Genomic DNA, 21,107 nt, shown 5'->3' on the forward strand with positions numbered 1-21,107 from the left:
GGAATGCAAAATGTAATTTCAAATCGCGCCATTTGAAGTGGAGTGGTTTGCAAAGTGTACGTCCCCACTGAATGACATGGTAATTATGAGAATAGCGAATTACTACACTACCCCCACTACTATTTTATTACGGATGAATCCAATTACTCAATTTAATTTCATTTTGTCGTGTTTTTGCGTATTTAAAAAAAAAATTCCAAATTAATTAACAATTATAAAATAAAACAAATTGCATAACATAAAAATAAAATAAAATAAAAAATTTAAAAAAAATTTAAAAAAAAAAAAAAAAAAAAAAAAACACACACACACACACACACACACATTCTATTATTACCACACACACAAATTAAAATGGCATGAAATAAACACAGCACTTCCAAAAGATATTCAATTTCAATCGGAATCTTCATCGCATTCGGTGAAGTTTAGGTTCCTTGATACACCAGACATACGTGCTTGCATGTCCAGGTTAATTTGACGTTTCATCCCCTTATAATACATTTTCCCCTCTGGTGTCATATCTGAAGTATTTGTGGTCACGATTTTTGACTCCCACTCCAATACCGTGAGGGTTGGCTCCTTTTTATTTTTACAACATGAAGAATTTTTTTCACTGAATTCGTAAATTTAATTGGCTTCTTTCCCGCGGTCACGCAACTCTTCAATAGCCTCCATCGCTCTTCGAGAGTATTCTTCAATATTCTTCAGACTGGGTGCATTTTGTGATTCAACTCTTTTGACTTGTTTTGCTTTGTCTTGCCCACGTATTCTTGTCGACGAAGAATTTCCTGGCATACCAGAATCAGGTAGTTCCCCAGTCTCGACACCAATGTTTGCTGACGTAGGTGATGTGAAATTCATATTGTTAATAGAGATGCCAGGTGTCTGTGAGACTACATGTGGAGCCCATTTCAGGTTGTCCTTCAGTAGTTCCCATGCGTGATCTATGGTAAAATTCTTGTGACCCGTTGACTTAGTAGAACCACCTACTGACCCATATACATTTTCAAAGCTCTTTGAATCTAGCTTTTAGGGAACCAAACGACATCAAAAATTGATCACTATGGAGAAAGATATAATTGTTTTCGTACCAGGTGCTCAGACTGATCAAAAACTGGTTTCTTTCTTCAAATTACTTCTTGAATATTGAATTGATGACGTGTCTTGGTCTATACAGTAGAGAACTCTAGACCCTCTCATTTCCTCTCTCGGTTAGGTTGTAAAAAAATGAATAAGAAATGATGAACAAAGAGGATTTTAACCCATCTGATATTATCCCGTCAAGAATGGATATATTAGTTGGGGTGCTAAATTAATTTTGGGGAAGTGGCGCTAAATGAATTTTGGGGCGAAATTGGCAAATTAGTTGAGGAAGAAGAAAGTGGTTCTGTTAAAGGGCGCAAGGGCAATTTCGTCTTTTTCAAATTTTGGTTTTTCATTCTGCGCTTTTTTAAGTGGCGTCGAATGGTTTTTTTTTGGTTTTCATTCTGTGCTGGTCGAAGTGGCGTGGAAAAAAGTGGCTTTCAAACCGTGACAGTTGAAGTGGCGTAGGATGGTTCAAACCATTTCAGCCAAACCTACTCTCCATCCGTATAACACCGTGCTATTGAGGGATATAGATAGAGGGTGGCTAACCATTGGACTCAGCCTTAGGCTGGGTGCAATGGCACTCCATTCCTTCAAAACTAAAGGGAGTGGTGGTGGTTTTTGCCCCTAATCTCAATTTAACTCTCCATATATAGAGTGTAAAATGGAGGAATAGAGAGTACATTCCACGCCACTTGAAGTGGAGTGGTTTGTACAAACCCAAACAGCGCCACTTGAAATGGCGTGGAATGCAAAATGTAATTTCAAATCGCGCTATTTGAAGTGGAGTGGTTTGCAAAGTGTCCCCACCGAATGACATGTTAATTATGAGAATAGCGAATTACTACACTACTCCCACTACTTCTATTTTATTACGGAAGTATCCTATTACTCAATTTAATTTCATTTTGTCGTGTTTTTCCGTAATTAAAACAAAATTTTTCAAATTAATTAACAATTATAAAATAAAACAAATTGCATAACAAAAAAAAAAAAAAAAAAAAAAAAAAAAAACATTCTATTATTACAACTCACACAAATTAAAATGACATGAAATAAACACAACACTTCCAAAAGATATTCAATTTCAATCGGAATCTTCATCGCATTCGGTGAAGTCTAGGTTCCTTGATACACCAGACATACGTGCTTGCATGTCCAGATTAATTTGACGTTTCATCCCTTATAATAATTTGGGGCGAAATTGGCAAATTTGTTGAAGAAGAAGATAGTGGTTCTGTTAAAGGGCGCAAGGGCAGTTTCGTCTTTTTCAAAATTTGGGTTTTCATTCTGCATAGCGCTGGTCGAAGTGGCGTGGAAAAAAGTTGCTTTCAAACCGCGCCAGTTGAACGGTTGAAGTGGCGTAGGATGGTTCAAACCATTGCTTCTGCCAAACTTACTCTCTATCCGTATAACACTGTGCTATTGAGGGATAGAGATATAGAGTGGATGACCATTGGACTCAGCCTTATAGGTATAAAAGATGCCCACGTCATTAACCAAACATTTCGCAATTGGGTAAAACAAGGGCCGGACCGTTATACAGACATAAATTTGAGCCCAAGATTAAAAAACAAAAAAAAATCTTCAAAAAAAAAAAAAAAAATACAGAGAAATAACAGAATCACCTTTTCAATCCTTTTCTTCACATACATTCATCAGTCCAAGAGATATGGGAAGTAGGAGTAGTAGTAGTGGAAATTACAGAAACCCATGTTTAACAATGCATCAACCCTGGGCTTCATTACTTGTTTATGGTATTAAACGTATTGAAGGTAGATCATGGCCTTCACCTATACGAGGTATATTATTATAATTATTAACACAGGCCCCAACCTTTTGAGGAAATAGTTTGACTTGTTGTTTTCAATCTCAAAAACTTGATCACTTGTTACTAAAGAATGTTTTTTTTTTGTTTACTTTTTTTAGTCTGTTTATGTACTATATATGATTATGTATTTGCTTTGTTTGTTAACTTAAAGTGCTAAAGAATATAACTTTGGGAAGAAGACATGATTGAAATGAAGAGAGTAATTGGTTATTATGCATTTTTAAGTGTTAAAACAATGTAAAACTTTGAGGAAGAAACAATTTAGAGTGAAGCTTGAGTTATTGGATTAGTGATAATAGGAAAAATGAAAAACTAATGTTTAAGCTTAGGGAAATTAATTTCACTTTAAAATTAATTATATAAAACTATTTTTTTAATCTATCATATATATTTCATCAGCTATGGCTTATTACAAGTATTAGAATTTTCCAATTTTTAGCGTATATGTAATGAAATGAGTTATTACCTCTGTGAAGGTCGACTTTGGATTCATGCTGCTAGTAAGGTTCCAGAAATAGAAACGATTAAAGCAATGGAAGACTTCTACAGGGAAATATATGCAGTTAATGGGATAACAGACATCAAGTTTCCAGAGCATTACCCAATTTCTAGACTGCTCGGTATGCTATATTTTTTATATTAATTTGAAGCTACGAGTGATATCTTTCTATGTTTTTTCAAATTATGCCTTTTTTAAATGACTTAATTGATGCAATGCTATCCTAACCGTGAGTCATTGCCAAAATCCTGTCTTCATTTCTGTCTACAAGCTGGAGTGCTGGTTTCCTGTCTTATCCTGGTTACAGGAACAGTTTTCTCAATGTTTTTTCTCTTCCTGTTTACAGTTTCCAGGATAAGAACTCGTAAGCACATCTTTGAATTTTGAGGAATGTTAATAAACAACTCCTTATAAGCATCGCACCAACCTTATGGGAGTGACATGTAAGATCATTATTTTTTCCGACTGGCCATTTTGATATCTAGTTAATCATTTAGTGGATCAACATACCCAAAGATTCTGTGACATTGCTACCCACTTAAAATAATTAGAAATGGTCTTTTCCAGCGATTTAACCAAAGTGCTTGAAATGTCTCAAATTCCAATAGATAGATATCAAATTAGGAAAATGCAAAAAATCGGTTCTCAAAGTATCATGAAAAGGGTTGGAAGTGCTTTTAGACAGATATAGTTCAGTCAGATGTGTACAATAAATGCCCCACGGTGCTTTTATTTTATGATTTGATGCCCCAAGGCCAGTTGATATGTATTTTTAATACATTTGCTCCCAAGTCATATGGTACTTGAAAAATTCTGACGAAGATTAGGCTGGCAACCCTATTTAACTTTGCCATTTTAACGGGTTACATTTCTACTCGCTTGTGATCTTAACTTCTTCTATGTTCAAAACTCTGAAGGAGATCATCTTGTAAGCACTTGCTATTTTGTTAGTTATCTCTAATTTGGTAGGTCAGATTTCATGTCGAGGTTTTTATTTTAATAAATCTTTTCAATGGATATCTGTTGGCATTCTATGTTTCTGGATAAGTAGTTTCTGAAAACGGGTCAGGTGAAAGCTCTTTGTTGTTACAGGTTGTGTTGAAGTGGTTGGTTGTGTAAAATGTGAAGAGCTAGTTTGCTGGGAGGAGATGCCCGAAGGGGTGGGCACCGAGCTTTCCTTGTTCAGTACATTGTATCACTACAATAATGATTACAGCATTCTATCATTTGGTTTTCATTTGTGCCATATGATCGTTTAGAACTTTGTTTGCAGGTGAGGCTAGAAGGGCAAACAGATTTTTGCTGGCTCTGCGAAAAGCCAGAGGTACATTTTTTTAGGCAATTAAATATATGCAGTTTCTTCGTAAGGTTAAAAATGAAGCAATCTGTTGATTTTTGCTTGTTTATGCTTTTGTAACCTAGTTATGAGATCACCCTCTATTTAAATGCAGAAATTGTTGATTCCATTCGAGATGCGAGGATATCAAGGTGTTTATAACTTGGAGCGGAAGGTACACAGATGTTATCCACTAAAGCTCACTTATTTGGTATTTCCATGTCTTGTTATGACAAAGTTGTGACTTACCATTCCCCTTTCTACACTCTCATAGATATATGATGCAGCAGTTAGAGGTCTATGTCCAGTAGAAGGTCCACTACCTGTGAAGTTTCCACTACCTGATCCACGTGATCCCTTTTCTTTGAAGCCTGGAATACTTTCGCCATTTATTTCTGGCGTTAAACCTTCTTTTGTGGAGAAACCATCGAATCTTAGTGCAGCAATTGCTGGTGCTCGAGCTGCAGCTATCCAATTCTCGAAGAAAGAGCAAACTTACCAGAGTAATACGAGAGAAGATGTTCTCAACTCGTCAGAGGCAAAGCAATTAGTCAGCAATAGTGCCAAAGACATAAGAAGACCAGAACCTGCCTTTGATGGAATACTTTACGATGAACAAAGTAGTAGTAAAGGAACAACAGTAGCCACAGTACCTATAACTCGATCTAAGGTTGGTGGTGCTATCTCTTCAAAGTTTAGAAATTAATGTTTCTATTATATAAGACATATAAGATGTGGAAGTCACTACTTGCATTTCAACCTATATAGATCAAGGTAGAAAAGAGATGGAGAACTTAAGAAGTGGAACTGTGTGCATTTGTATGGGCAATTGAGATTTTCACCTTGACTGTGTAAAATTTGTGAAATTCTTACGTAATAAGAATGAATACAGAGAGACGCACTCAGGCATGTTAAAGGATATAGATTAAAAATCCACAGAATCTTGAGAGCATTTTAAACAATGGCAGATGATATACACTTTACCACCCGTCCATCAGAATAATCAAGTTCCTCAGATTTTTATTAACATTTCACCTTCAACGTTACTATTCCAACGACTGAATTACATTTGGATATGATAAATCATGATCTGGTGATATAGAGCAAGCTCTTCTAAAAGTAGAATAAATGTTAGAATTTAGTTGGTTCAATATCCATGAACTTACAAATGGTTTGAAAGTTGGCACAAATTAAATGTAAAACAAAAACTTTTGTGTTTCCTTGGTAATTCTCAATTATGCGGAGCTAAAAATAGCGCAAACTTGTGCCTTTGCTGATGGCAAACATTTTCTGATTCCTAATGGAGTATGTAACCAGAGCCACTTTTCTCCCCAAGTCAAGCTGGTGTTGGTTTTTGCACCAGAAGTTGTTACCCAGGTACGAAACCATAGGTATTTTGTACCATTATCAAAGAAGGGTTGTAATTGTATAGTGCTACATAGAAATTTTAGTGCATCTGTTACTGATCTTGTTTTTCCGCTTCGAGACATCTGTTTGCATTTCATATGATTTCCATTGAAATGCTGGTTATCCTAGCCTATCTTTCTAGAAGGAATCTGTGAATCTTGCAGGCTCTCACCATGGCACTGAACAAGCCAAAGCCAACGTAAATAGGATCGCTGGACGCAAATAGGCATTGTTTCTGGTTATGGTGAGCAAAAAACTTTGATCTCAAAACTTCTGAATGGCGTTCATGTCAGGAGATCGTGCAAATACCCTGACTTGAATGCTAAGAAAGGGATCACAGCTTGTACAAATTTTCTTCTATTTCCTCTTTTGGCTAATGCAAGTGTATCATATTCTCTCTTTTTTCTGTTTGTTCTTTGTAGCATTACGGTTGGTTTTCATGGTATTCCTTGTTGTGGAAGACAAGTTCTATTTGTTAGTTTTGTGTACTAAAATTGCAGTTAGGGTGTACTAAAATTGCAGTTGTGGGGTGGGGTGGGGTGATCAGGTTAAAATCTAATACAGTATAAACGCAAAATTAATCACTCAGCCGAAACATTTGATAAGCGCCAAGACAACAATCTGGAGGTAACATTGTACGTGCACACCTATTAATAAAAGTTCGCATTCTTACGGTCTTACCTATCATTTGTTGTTAATAATGTTACATGCGCATGTGGAATCCAAAAAGCGTAGTCGATCTAATTTTTTTTGGGTGAACTAGTATTACCCCCTACTAGATGAGCCCCACTAGATGGGAAATTAGGGTCTCCTTTCTAAATACACACAAAATTAGAGGGAGACCCTAATTTCTCATCTAGTGGGGGGAAATTCTAATTGGCTCATCTAGTGGGGGTAATACTAGTTAACCCTTTTTTTTTTATAAACCACTTTTGTATTCATGATTTGAACCAAAGATTACAACAAACAGCTAACAAGCCATAAGAAATTACATGAGCCAAAACAAAGATGAATAACAATAAACCCATGTAGACAAACTCCAACAACTTCTCCTTTTGTCAGCCATTAGCAAACATAGTGTTCGATCTAATTTAGGTGCCATGTATGCCAAGTTACAAGTGCCTTTCTTGCTGGCATTACTCTCTCCATTTCTTAGATACTTAAACCGCCTACTCCATCGGTACATTCCAGCATTCGGAACAAATGCTACACCGTACCTACTTCTTTCAAAAAGTAGAAGAAGCTGTCTTGGTCAATGTCGCTTTGCAGAAATGTTTGATTTTCCTGTATTTCATCCTATATGGAATGGCTCTATGCCAACCTCTACACACGTTGAAATTTAAGCCCTTTAAGACTTTAGAGAGTAGAGACTCAATTTTGACCTCTCTTATGCTTTAACTTCTTGGAAACATCAGTACCGTACGCGTTATATAGTCAGCTCTGTTACTTTGGTATAAATGGTAATCTTAAACCAAAAGCCAAGCAAGCCAAGTTAGAAGTCAGATCGAAGTTTTTGTTCATATCTTTATATAAAGCTTTACATCTAACTGGTTGAGTGCTATGAATCTCAGTTCATGTTTGTTTTTGATTCTGTTGGTCTCTGGAGCAATCTCACAGACTAGTTGTACGGGAAAGGTATATGGTACTGCGTTGGCATCCCCGAAGGAGATCACTGGCTATGATCAAATACATGGTCATTACTCTAGCGGCATACTTTACGAAGAGAAGGCAAGGCGGAGTCTAAGAGTTGGGTTACCATGGAGACCTTCCCCTGTGGCTAACGGGAAAATTCAACCTGTTCACCCCCCACCTTGTCCTTCCTGTGTTTAAGCTACCAATCACTACTAAAATTGAGATGGGAGTTCTTGTATTTCAGTAGTCGTGTAAAATTAACAAATTTTTAAATAAACAAGATATGAAATGTAATATAGTAAGAGGGCCAGTCGTCCTAATATATACACGGGGTATTTTCTTTACGGTCATTTATGTATCTTAAATATGTTCTCAACAGTCAACACTCTACACTACGGATATGCTAGAAATAAACAGGTGCTTATTTATTTATTGTACAACTTCACTTGGTAAGAATTGAATCGATCAAGACCTCTTGATATCCTAATATGTGCAGACGTGCAGTAGAGATATTTCCACAATATATCTCTATTAGTAAAATACACCATAATTAACCTGGCCTTTTAAATTAGACCAGCCTTTTTTCTACCACCTAATTCCCCTAATTAAATACAAAAAAATATTATTCAATGTCTTAAAAAAGGACTATTTCGTCATTTAGTTTTTTATTTCTATTTATACCCTTCAATTACAACACACGACAAAGGAGTTTTATGTAAATTGAGCAAAACCCAAATCCAGCCTATATTGACATGTATGCAGCGGTGTTATCTTGCCATTAATACCCACTTAAATACCATTAATACCCACTTAACTACCATTAATCTTGAGTTCTTTTCAACTTCCCTCTTTTCTCCATGAACTCTTCCAAGATCTTGGTTTTGCTTTATGTTTCCAATTCGGTTAGATCGAGCGAGAACTAAAGAAGGACTTGAGAAAAATTTCTTTGTTATCGTGGTTCTTGATATCTGAGAACTTTATTACCTTTGTTCAATGCCTTCACCGAAGATCTTTTCTCTCCCCTCAATCGACATATCCATAGATCGATTTGAACAAGCGGTTAAAGTTTCGGATCAAGGTATTTTTATATTAATTAATCTTTTTACAATTTTATATTTTTCTTGGACTATTAATTTATTTTATTTTATTTTTTACAGTTCTTGGTATTATTCCTGGTGACGTTGACGCTTTGCGTTGTAAAATTGTGGGGTTGATTAAGGTGGGTGATTATGATAAGGCTCTTTCCACCATTCAAAATCTACCCTCTACTCTCAACGACTTCAATTTCTATAAGGTAATAACAATAATCTATAAGGATTAACTGTATGGATTTTTTGGTCTATAGTTACATGAGTTTCAGATTTAACTGTATTTTTGTGAATATGAATCATCCATGGAGAAAACTGGATTGTTTGGTGTTTTTAATTGTGAAATGTGTCCTTGATAATGACTTGGCCTATATATATCTATTAGAGCTGAACATTTTTTTTTTTTTTTTTTTATCTAAGTAGGCATACTGCCTGTACCGACAAAACAAGTTGGATGAAGCTCTGGAGTGTATGCATTCTCAGGAGCAAACATCTGCTACTATGTTGTTAGAGACTCAGGTTCTATATCGTTTAGGAAGAATGGATGCGTGTATGGATGTCTATCAAAGACTTGAAGTTTTAAGATCGTGTCTTTAGAAGTCAACATTGTTGCATGTTTGGTATCATTTGGAAGAGCATCGAAGTTCAAGGAATGATGGATTAAGCTTAAGGTCAAAGCGGATAGAAGCTTGAAATGGGATACAATACTGCTTGCTCTTTGGTTCAACAGATGAAATACACGGAGGCAAAAACATTGTTGCTTACTTCTCAAAGGTAACAACTGGATAACATTGATGGACCAATGAAGGTTCTCTTATGTGTGTATGCGTGTTTTGTGTGTGTGTGGGTGTGGGTATAGTATTATCTATTAAGTTTCATTTTGGTTGAATTTTAACAAGCTTGCGATGCAGGTAATGACTTTGTCAATCCAAATCTTTTTCATATTGAAGAAATTTCATTATTCTTGTGAGTTTCTGAGTTCTGACTTTGACTTGGTCTTCAATTTCAGGAGTTCATGATCCTTCCAGTGGGAGCCTCCTCTTTCAAAGAGGCAATGAAGATGGGGGTGGAAGTATATCACAATTTGAAGGTACTCATTCTACATTTAATTTCTTTGTACTCATTCTACATTTAATTTCTTTGTGTCGTCATTTTTTCATAACTCAAAAATTGGTGCTAAAGTAAATTATTCGCATAGTTCAGTGAACTCATGAGGGGTAGTACCATATGAATATCACAAGTTGAAATAGTTGGGACTAACTAGCTGATATTATTAGAAATATATGTATAAAGAAAAAGAGCAGAATTCAAGAAGGCTATTTACTTTGAACTGAGGATATTTATTATTTGGAGATTCATTTTGTCGTGTTCAAGTGAAAAATGCAAGTAGCATATTGTTGCCGGTATGCTTGGACAATCGCCATTTGTGCAACTTGTGAGTCCACGGTTTGGTTTGTTTCTGTGCATCAACAAGAAGTTGAAGCCGCGGTATTTTTGGGGGATTCGGAGTTCTCAAGTTGCTGATGTTTAAACCCGAAGAATTTACCTGCCTGGGTTCTCAACCCCTTCATCAACACCTACAATATAAACTCTGTAAATATCTTACATGCATACAAACATTACTAAAGAAATTGTCAACTTGGAAGAGATCTCTTGATGTGCTCAATTTCTACTCTTTTAGGATCTCGGTATTTGAATTTTGAACCACTTTGTAATGGCGGTATGGTAGTCTTATTGTGAGAGAAACATGTGGATATAAGTCTACGTAACGGACAAAACCGGATTCATTATATAGTGGTTGGTCCAGATTTAGACATCTCCAACGTATCGAGAATGTTCAACTTTTACAAGCTACATCCTTCCCTAAGATAAATGAATTCTTCATTCAATAATTTTTTTGAGAAATTCACGCCAAAATATGACTTACTTGAGCTTGGTGATAATGCAGTGTATATTTAGTGATTTTCATGGATGAATAACCTCGTGTGTGTTGGAAATCCTTTTTAATTGAAGTACTATGTGTTTATAGCTGGCCGAGTCTGATACCGCGGATTCCTCACAAAATCTGCTTGATGTTTGTGTACTCTCGCATTACAATCAAATCATTTGTGAAACTGAGGGTCTCGATGCATTAAGACCTCTGGTAAGGAAATCTATACTTTAGTTCTTCTCTTCATTTGGTTTTCCATGTCATAAATTACACATTCGTCTCCAATCTGATTAAAGGTTCGAGTGATGGAACTGTACGCGTATGGGAGGTTGAAATTGGTCAATGTGTTAGAATTTGGGAAGTTGGTGAAGCTGTCCACTATGTTGCCTGGAACCCAGTACCGGAGCTAAGAATCTTGGCAGCCTCTATGTTAGTCTGTCTGCTGTTTCTACTTTTAGCTTACCAACTGTATTTGATTACCTTTTATGAAATTAAAATCGAGAAACCAACCGTCTCTCTTCCACACTTTACGACTTCTCCTCTTTTGTAAACAGAAAATGAACATTTATCCTACACGTCTTTCTCTTTTCTCTTTTATAAGTTTTATCTCTCTCAAATCTCTCCTGATTCAGTTACCAAAAAGGAATCTCCTCTCATTCCCTCTCTCTTAAAAAAGCTAAAAGCTAAAAAAAAAAAAACATAGAACCCATCCCTAGAACTTTTTGAAGTCTATAGGAAGTATTTATTTGAGATACATGTATTTTTTAACCCGTTTGATAAGGAATGTTGAGATCTTGAATTCTTGACTGGTCTAAATTTTGGTTTGTTCTGATTGGTCTCCGCGGTTCATGTTTGCTTCGCTTCAAGTTGTGGTGGATGACACAAAGGATGGGGATGTATGGGAAAGACATTCCATTGGAGACTCAATTTATGCTTGTAGAGAGCAAGGACGATAGTTCGGAAGAAGATTCAACCATCTATACCGTCTTCCTTACTCTCCTCGAGGGACAGTTTCGTCTTTGTTCTTCAAGGAAACAATAAGAATGAAGTTGAGATATGTCTTGAGAGCGGTGAGTAATTGTATTCACACGACCGCCATGAAACCTCCTCAATCTGTCTTTGTTTTGACTAGACATTGCTCCACCCAAATGGCTTAACCGCCAAACTTGGGAAGAGAAATTTATTCTTGTTTACGAAACGAAAGCGGTATCTCGAATTTGGAGGTGTGAATTCAAGTGTTTGTGTGTCTTGCTCATTTATTTTGCGGCGACAATGCTGTTGAGACCAACCAAGGGCTTCACCGGTCTACATGCATGCCGGCACCAATCCTTTTGAAGTCATTAACCGGCCATGAAGTATGATTTCCCATCCTACTATTTTCCAGTAGCTTTCTCTTTGTTAAATTAAATTCAGGACAAGACAGTGTAATGAAGAAGATTGATAGAAAATTTGTTTCATGTGAAACAGGGGGGTAGAAAAACACATGAAGACATTCCACCATCGGGAGAAGAAAAAAGTGAGTAAAAGGCCTCATCTTTTTTCCTTACATTTAAGGAAGGAAACTAAAATCTTACCTACTTTTGAGAAACTCTACTGAAAGTTGTTCTTCCAATTTCAATTACAGTTGCCTCAATTTCTCGACCACTTCACCTTTTGATTGTTTTCTTTTCTCAGATGATTGTAAACATGTTTTTCAAATATCTGTATATTTATTGAAATGTCGAAAAAAAATAAACATTATAAAGCAGCAGATAAAAAGAGAACCTCGGCTTGACCAAATCCCTAATGTAGATAACTGATAAATGTTAAGACTCGCATTTAAGACAGGATGACGAAGTAAGAAACAATGATTAGTGCCATATACGTAATGAAACATAACTAGATTTTAGGACAACTCCTTGATATTAAGCGCAATGTAATATGTACAACAATACAAGTTGTGTTCCAGAGATCGGTAGAGATAATTAACATGAAAACTTATCGAGAAATTTTACAATCACATACACTCTATATTGATAGTAACACCTCTCTACTGCCGATTATCTCTCCATTGCCTCCACTGCGGATTATTATTTCGAACATAAATGGCTACCTTAATTTTGTTTTCTCCCTGCTGCTACAAAAAAGTGATTATTCAGATTTCTTCAATTAATGCAGGATGTGAATTGGGATCTATGCTAGATGACAATCAAAGTCCTATCAGTTGATTTTGTAAGATTGAGTAACTAAATTATGTTCTTATGTGAAAGGTGGACTTGACTGCATATGTGGAGAAGCATGGGTTTTGTTTTGATGTCTTTGTTTTGGATGAACAAGTTTCCAATGATGAGGTACCATGTTTCATTTTTCAGAGTTTTTCGAGGTTCATTATGCGAGAATGTTGTTTAGTTTTTCTCTGTATTTTTTTTTCGAGATAAATTTTTTTTTCCGAGATAAAATAACCCATTAGTTGTTTTTCAACCAGTGTTGTTTCGAACTTGTATGATAGGCGCAGGAGGGAGGGAAGCACGGGGCACAGGACTCACTTTAGGAAGGAATTATTATCGCTTAGCTTTGTGCTAAGGAAGGAAGTGGAATTGGATTCTTTTTTGGAGCACCATATATAGAAGTAGACACAGAGGTGGGCATGGGTGACGGACTACCCTATATAAAAGCAGAGTTAAGGCATTAGTCCCCCACTCCCGAAACAGAAACTAAAGACTATTTGACCTCTACCACGAGATCAATGGACTATCTTGATGCATGGACCGGGGAGAGCTTTGACCCACTCGGGTTAAACATCAATAGACTAAAAGCCCGTCTCTCTTCGTACCATCAATCGTTCATGGAGAAATTGCAGGCTCTCACGGAATCAGTATCTCCAAGTGGCTTTCATTGGTCTTAGGTAGAAGTAGTAAGTCGAAATAGGAATGTAAAGTCAGGCCTAGAATGAGGAAGACGACAGAGTAGGGGCTTTCACTGGAACTGAAGCTCTATCTTCTGTTCAACTCGGCTTCCTTAACTTAAAGACTTTGTAGGGCTTTCCACAAATGATTGATTGAAAGAAATAATAAGTGCAGAGTTCATCCCATTCAGGAATGACCCAATGAATGCCTGTCGGAAATAGTGAGTGCCTATATTGCTATCACCGGACGAGAGGTTGATAGCATCAAGTAACGTCCGCCTGTACTTTCTTACCTTTGGTACTTTTACCCCGAAGTTGGGATTTCCTTGCTTCATAAGTATAGGACAGTACTAGCAATTGTATTCTATCTACGGGTAAATGAAAGTGAATTTCACTTTATTACGATTAATGGGTGGTTAGACAACAACAAAGGATGGTCTTAAGCACATGACTCTGGTAAATCGAGTAGAGAGAGGCTCGAGAAGCCTGCATACCAATGCAGATATCGGAGATGATACTCTATCCATGTTTCATTAATCTTTCAAACATGCAATCTGCGTACGAATCCTCAATGGAGTTGAAATTTGATGGACGTACACGCTCCATGATAAACGCCCTTACCATTCCATACTGCTCTGCAGTAAACACTCCCAAATCTGGAAATGCTAACGGTTGAATCTGGTTGGTCCTCGGAATTACTTTTGGTTAACGCAAGGTGTTCAGTACATCACACCCTAATCTTAGCATCTCTTAGACAAGACGGACATCAAAGTCCTAACTTTTCTAAGTTTTTAAGGTCCCAAAGGCGGGATTTCCCTTATTATTTTTTAGGCAGGATGGGCGGGTCAAGTATAAGGTGGGGAAGTACAATTCACTAGGATTGTCCTAGCACGTATGGCCTGTCGCGGATGAATCTAGCTTAGCTTGTGTGTCCTTGCTTATATGCATGTCCTTAACCGATCTTTATGCATCTATGATACTCAATTTTGGCCCTTGATACTGAGTAGTTTATTCTAAAAAATATCCTCAAGTATGCATCTTGACAACGTTTGTGGGTATCCATATATCTAGCTCATCGGGCCTAAGCAAGCTAGCAAATTTAATATTTTAACATACTAAGTTGTGCGTTGGGCAAAATATAAAATTTAATATTCTAACATACTAAGTTGTGCGTTAGATCTTACGTAGTTGACTTATATATTTTCCTTTAGTCACCAGCCTATTTTGTGCCGTAAGGATATTGCTCTGCATTCCACTGTTTGTTATTTGTTATATTGTTAATTCTGTTTGTTTGTTACTGTAGTACAAGTACAAAATCTTAAACTTACTTAAACTTTTTACCGACACTATATGGTCAGATCTGTGAGAAGGTCTGAGCCAGGCGCTGGCAGTTGGAATTAGTAGACTAAGGATATATAATTTACTAGAGATAAAGCTTTTTCCTTTTCCAGGTCAGAGCCAATGGATTTGTTAGGTGATGATTGGGTGCAAATACATCGTAGGACAGTGCAACAACATGCAAATCATTATACAAGAAACCATATGTTGTTGTTTTTGTTGGTGTCAATGGAGTTGGAAAGTCCACCAATCTTGCAAAGGTTAAAGTTGTTTCCTTGACCGGTTTTGAGATCACGATTGTGGGAGACCCGCTAATACTTTTGCTATCTTTTCGACAACACGATGTCGGTGTCATGATGGCTGTTTGTGATACTTTTCGGTCACGGAGCTGTCGAAAGCGACTTAGGACTCATGCACGTAGGCTCGGTATGTGAGTCGGACACCGGTTTATTTGAATCGTTCAGCCTTTATGTGCGGTGCAATGTAGATTATATAAAGTGATGTTATCTTGATATGTTGGCAGATTCCTATTTTTGAGAAGGGATATGAGAAAGATCTTTGTTGTAGCAAAGGAAGCCATCCAGAGGCTACTTGCATTGATTCGGATGTAGTTATTGTAGAGATACAATTTGGACATATGCAAGTATAGTCTCCTAATGCTATTGTTATCATCCTTGCGGCATCATTGTTGTCTAAAGGACATCCATATTTAAATCCTTCTTACTACATATACAATTTAGTTCATCCGGGGTGTTTTCGGATATGTGTGCCATACTTTACGATTGAATCGGGGAGACTAAATAAGCGATGGATTTAGCCTTTGGTTTAAGGTTTTTCTATGGACCGGTTGGATGATTGATCGGTTTCTTTAAATTCTTGGTACCAATTTTAAAATTAATAAGGTCCGAATGATCTTAGTTATCAATGTTAAAACGATTGCTAGACCTATGAGTGGGGATGATCGCTAAGCGAGGTCCCGGGATCCAGGCGGGGTAAGTTTACGGAGAAGAGCCCATGTCCATTCCAATGGATATAGCGATCCCACCACCCAAGGAGCGAACCTATCTGCATACAAGATGTCGATTACCGTCGACACTTCACAACTCAAATCCCATATGCCTTCATGGGTGTGGGTCCAGGTTCCCTCAAAGGACTAGACAGAAGTGGTGGATCTTTAGAATGTATCTATGATCTAGACATATTACATTCAATGAGGCAGTTACACCCTGTGTTGTATCAATATTCCAATAGTTGAGGAATGACCAGCCAATGACTTTGTGAGGGTGATCTCCTAAGTCCTGACTACATAAATATCAACACACACACACTAAGAGAACACCAAAAACTGAAACTTTAACCCTATAAAAAATATGTTTACAAATGTAAGAATTGTTGGCAATTGATTTCCATTGTTATTTGGAGACTACATTTGGTATGGTCAGATTTGGGATTAAAAGATTTTATGCAGAGACGAGAAGATCCTATCCTAAGAAAAATTTGATTGTAAAATTTCGAAGGGTGTTAAAATCATGGATTTTTTTTATAAATTATAATCTAAGGTAATTGCTACTCATAGGCTCTGTTTGATAGTTGTGAAACTTTCATGTACGAATCTTTTGAGTCGTGTTCAAACTAGAGATGAAAGTGTACCAGTTCAGTGTACTGGACCTCAGCTGGTTTCTCTAGCACCAACAAAAGATGTGTCTATTGGAACAGGTTTCCCTTATGCTATTAAAGCTCACATGGAGAGCCAACATAATGGGTGATCACTTATTTAAAACAATAACGCATTTGTGAACTCTCAGTCTGAAGTCCCCCATCGATGGGATAGAGTTAGCACACCGCAACTGGAGAGTGGGGCCTCTGCGCTACAGGACCAACCACAGGTATGAACATTTGTTCAGATATTCATCTGTAAATCTCATTCATACTTGAATCGTGTACTTACCTTGCTTTATGCCTTTCTATAACTATTTTTTATTTACTATACTTCATCCAAAATCAATTAGCATTTTGTTAATCGAGAGTTCCTGAAGTTTCATATTTTGTCACAACACGTGAGTAGAATCAGGTTTCCCGTTTAATTAGGTGGTCTAATTATTGTCAGTCCAAGACACAACACACATACGTACACACTCTCCTATAAAAATTTATTGAGTGCTTTCTCTCAAAATTTGCTAGCTTCCAAACACCCCAATTTGAAAATTAATAAAAAATGGTGAAGTAAAATTATGTTTACACTTTTTTTACTTAACATCGCGTGCATAGCACGTGCATCTTGCTAGTTATCATAATACTTAAATAATTATCTAGTACTTCTTGCTATATCATAGACTTCAACAATCATTACCAGTAAAGGCTTTTGGTCTCCTTCATAGTCTGAATACCATCAGTTTTGAAATACAAGCAAAAGGCATAGTTGTCGAGGGCTTCTTACTTTCCAAATCTTAAGGAGTCAACCTCATAGGTTGAGTCGAGGAGTCATCTAGTGATGGTCTTGGCATTGTCTTTTTTGGACTAGCAGATTTCTGATCAGAATTCCTAGTCTTCTCCTTATTACCTGAGTCATCCGAGTTGAACTGTGGAGGTTGATTTGGTGAAGGACTAGGGACAACTTCATGAGTGAACTCTTTCGAGCCTTTAGGATCTGGTTTTGGAGGAATGCTTGTAGGACAACTGGGTCTAGATCCCAGGTCTTCCTCGTCAAACTCTTCCGTCTTCGGCTTCCGTGACTTCCCTATGCACCAAAAACACATGCCTAATTATGCTGTGTTTGTTTCACTACAAAAATTCTTTCGTGTACTAGTCGTGTGGTAAAAGAAGTGAGTGCTGAGCTGATATTCCTAGTTGAAGGAGACTTGTGTATTTGGGAACTGGGTGACCAAGCCTTGATATAGCATTATATATAGAACAACTGGAAGCTTAGAGATCGATGATTCTGGTATGGCTATAGCGTGTGAGCAACGCACAATTTTTTTTTGGGTGAACTAGTATTACCCCCCTACTAGATGAGCCAATTAGGATTTCCCCCCTACTAGATGGGAAATTAGGGTCTCCTCTCTAAATACACACAAAAAAATTTCGGTCAACCCACTTTGACTTTTTTTTTTTGTGTCTATTAAGGGGGGAGACCCTAATTTCTCATCTAGTGGGAGAGAAATCTTAATTGGCTCATCTAGTGGGGGTAATACTAGTTAACCCTTAGCAAACTTGGGTCAAGTTAGTTAGACAGATTAAGAAATACATCTTGGGAAATGAAAAGGCCGGCATGATGATATAACACTATTTTCCAGCATATGGTTCGAACTTTGAAGATTATAAAGCAAAAGGCAAAGACTTTTGATCAGCTGCTCGCCTACTCCTAAGATCAAACAACTTTTCTGGTCCGTCTCACCAAGTTATTTGGGAAGGATTGGACTTTTAGACAGTATCTGATTGATCGAGGAAAAGATTAGAACAAATTTTATTTTGGAGATCAGATGATCATCTTTGAAGTTAAAGTTAAAGGAATGTGAAATGATAACGATAAAAGGGAATTGTTCTCTAGCTCTATACCTTTTGGTAAGTTTAGACGTATGTCTTCTCAAAACTAAGAAAAAGGTAAATCTGATGACCAATTTTTTTTTAATCACTCACAAGGACGAGTAGATGAAAGGTCAAGTATATTTTTAACGCGAGATTAAAAACAGCTCAGTATATGTATATATAGAATAAACAATCACTATTTATACATCAACATAATTTGTAGTCAATAAAAAGTATGAACAATTATTATTCATACCTATTGGAGTATGAACAATCATATATTGTTTATACATTAACATGAACTATGAACAATGATTGTTCGTCACACGAATAATTATTGTTTATACATTAACATGAGATATGAACAATCGTTGTTCGTATTAGTTCATACCTATAATGATTGTTTATACCCATTGGGGGGAGGGGGTATCAACAATCAGTATTTATATGAACAGTGATTGTTCATACGAACCCCAGGTTCACTGTTCATACCACAATATAATGTATATGGTTAGTATGAACACTTATTGGAGTTTGAACAATCATCATTAATCATACCTCAACATGAGTATATGAACAATCACTATTCATATATACACTCATTGTTAATACCTATTTGAGGTATGAACAATCACTATTTATAGGGTTGTCAATGAATCGGTTTGGGTCGGATTCTGGAAAATTCAAACCCAAACCGATAAGAAAATTGGGAACCCGAAATCGATAAGAAAATTGAGAACCTCAAACCGAACCAAACCGACCTGAATTGAAAACTATAAAATCAATTAAATCCTAAATTAAATCAATTAATTTTAGCCACACAATTGATAAACATATACAAAATTAATTATAAATGTTACTAAAATGTCGTCTTATCGGTTCGGGTTCATATCGGTTCGGTGAAGGGCAACCCCAAAACCAAACTAATATCTTATCAATTCGATTCAATTTCTGGTCGGTAGAGGGCAAACCAAACCTAAACCATTTTTTATCGGTTTGGTTCGGATCGGTCATCGGGTTATCAAAACTCATTAATAGCTCTAACTGTTCATACCTCAACATAATGTATGGTAAGTATGAACATTTATTGTTCATACTTATTTGGGGTATGAACAATCATTGTTCATAAATTCATATCTCAACATATAATGTATGATCAGTAATAACCCATATTGGAGTATGAACAATCATTGTTCATGCATACATAATTAGGGTATGAACAATCATTGTTTATACCTCAACATGAGCTATGCACAATCATTGTTTATACATCAACATAGTATATGAAGTATGTTCACCTATTTGGGTATCATTGTTCATACAACAATATAAGGTATGAACAATGTATGAACAATAATTGTTCATACCAAAACGACAGAAAGGGTAAAATCGGAAAATATTTATCAAATCCGGGCTATTTGTCTTTACGGGTTATTTTGACGTGAAAATTGTCCTTGAGAGTGATTAAAAAAATATACTGGTTATGAGAGTAATTTTCACCTGAAAATGAGCTTTGGGACCAATTTATTGTTATTTCTATCCACTTTCATGATTGTTGCATATGCTAATTGGACATGAGGAGTTACAGAAGTGTTGGAATTAGTAATTTTAGATCTAACAAATTTGGTTAAATAGAGTAGGAGATTAATTAATTAGAAAGTGGTGTGACTAGCAAGTACGAGTTACTATTAGAAAACCAAGTTGATATTGGCTATTTGTCCGTACGGGTTTGTAAGAGTGATTAAAAAAAAATGTTAGTTCTGAGAGTGATTTTCATCCGAAAATTAAATGGGCCTTGGGACCAATTTCTTGTTTTTTCTATCCACTTTTATGATTGTTGCATAAGCTAATTGGACATGAGGAGTTACATAAGTGTTGGAATTAGTAATTTAAGATATAGCTAATTTGGTTCAATTAGTATTGGTGGTTAATTAATTGGAAAGTGGTGTGATTAGCAAATTTGAGTTGCTATTAAGAAACCAAATTGTTATATATTGACAATACAAGTAAGATTAGAATTGAGTAGGTATTAGAAAATTTTAATTAGTAGATTAGTAGGAATTAGTGATTGGAGAAACTATATATATATATATATATGCGAGTGCCTCAACTATAGTTTAAGAAAGAAATGAGTGAAATAATAAGAGAGATACATTGTAGATAGAAAAGAGATGCATCAGTTTGAAGTGTGGTAAGTTTTTTGGTTGATGAAGTTTAATATAAGTAGTTGAATTGATATAATAAAATTTATTTATTTCAAATTTGTCTTCTACGTATATTATTTAATTTTATGTAATCAACGTTTAGGTTCTAAAAGAAGATTGGAACAGATTGGAACAGGATCATTGATGGGATCCTAACCCTTTTAGCTTCTGGTGGAACCCGATTCCTCAAGCAGGTGGGAACCTAGACCATTTTCTGGGCATCTACTTTTGTTCTGTATAGTTTTTTTTTTTCAAGAATATATTTTGATTAGATATCCAAAATAAATCATAGAAATGATTTAGCGTGTGGGGTGTGCTGTGTAGGTAATATTATATCTATTGGC

The 21,107-nt window shown here is 36.2% G+C and overlaps 1 protein-coding gene across 3 annotated transcripts; it reads left to right on the forward strand.

The window, feature by feature from the left end:
- Positions 1-2,642: 2,642 nt before the first annotated feature.
- LOC147505851 (RNA-binding ASCH domain protein) lies at positions 2,643-6,640 on the forward strand. Of its 3 annotated transcripts, none has more exons than XM_086558256.1 (7): positions 2,643-2,891; positions 3,397-3,540; positions 4,512-4,579; positions 4,693-4,743; positions 4,871-4,930; positions 5,030-5,425; positions 6,327-6,640. In XM_086558256.1, exons 1-7 carry the CDS (start codon positions 2,762-2,764, stop codon positions 6,363-6,365), a joined length of 888 nt encoding a protein of 295 aa, XP_086414382.1. In that variant the 5' UTR covers positions 2,643-2,761; the 3' UTR covers positions 6,366-6,640. The 3 variants fall into 3 exon arrangements, with proteins under 3 accessions (XP_086414382.1, XP_086414381.1, XP_086414383.1); XM_086558255.1 differs by lacking the exon at positions 6,327-6,640 and adding an exon at positions 6,073-6,320; XM_086558257.1 differs by lacking the exons at positions 2,643-2,891; positions 6,327-6,640 and adding exons at positions 3,766-3,862; positions 6,073-6,320 and having other exon boundaries at positions 3,401-3,540.
- Positions 6,641-21,107: the final 14,467 nt, after the last annotated feature.

The sequence above is a fragment of the Coptis chinensis genome, chromosome 4 (assembly GCF_015680905.1).
Source record: "Coptis chinensis isolate HL-2020 chromosome 4, ASM1568090v1, whole genome shotgun sequence".
NCBI classification, from domain to species: domain Eukaryota; kingdom Viridiplantae; phylum Streptophyta; class Magnoliopsida; order Ranunculales; family Ranunculaceae; genus Coptis; species Coptis chinensis.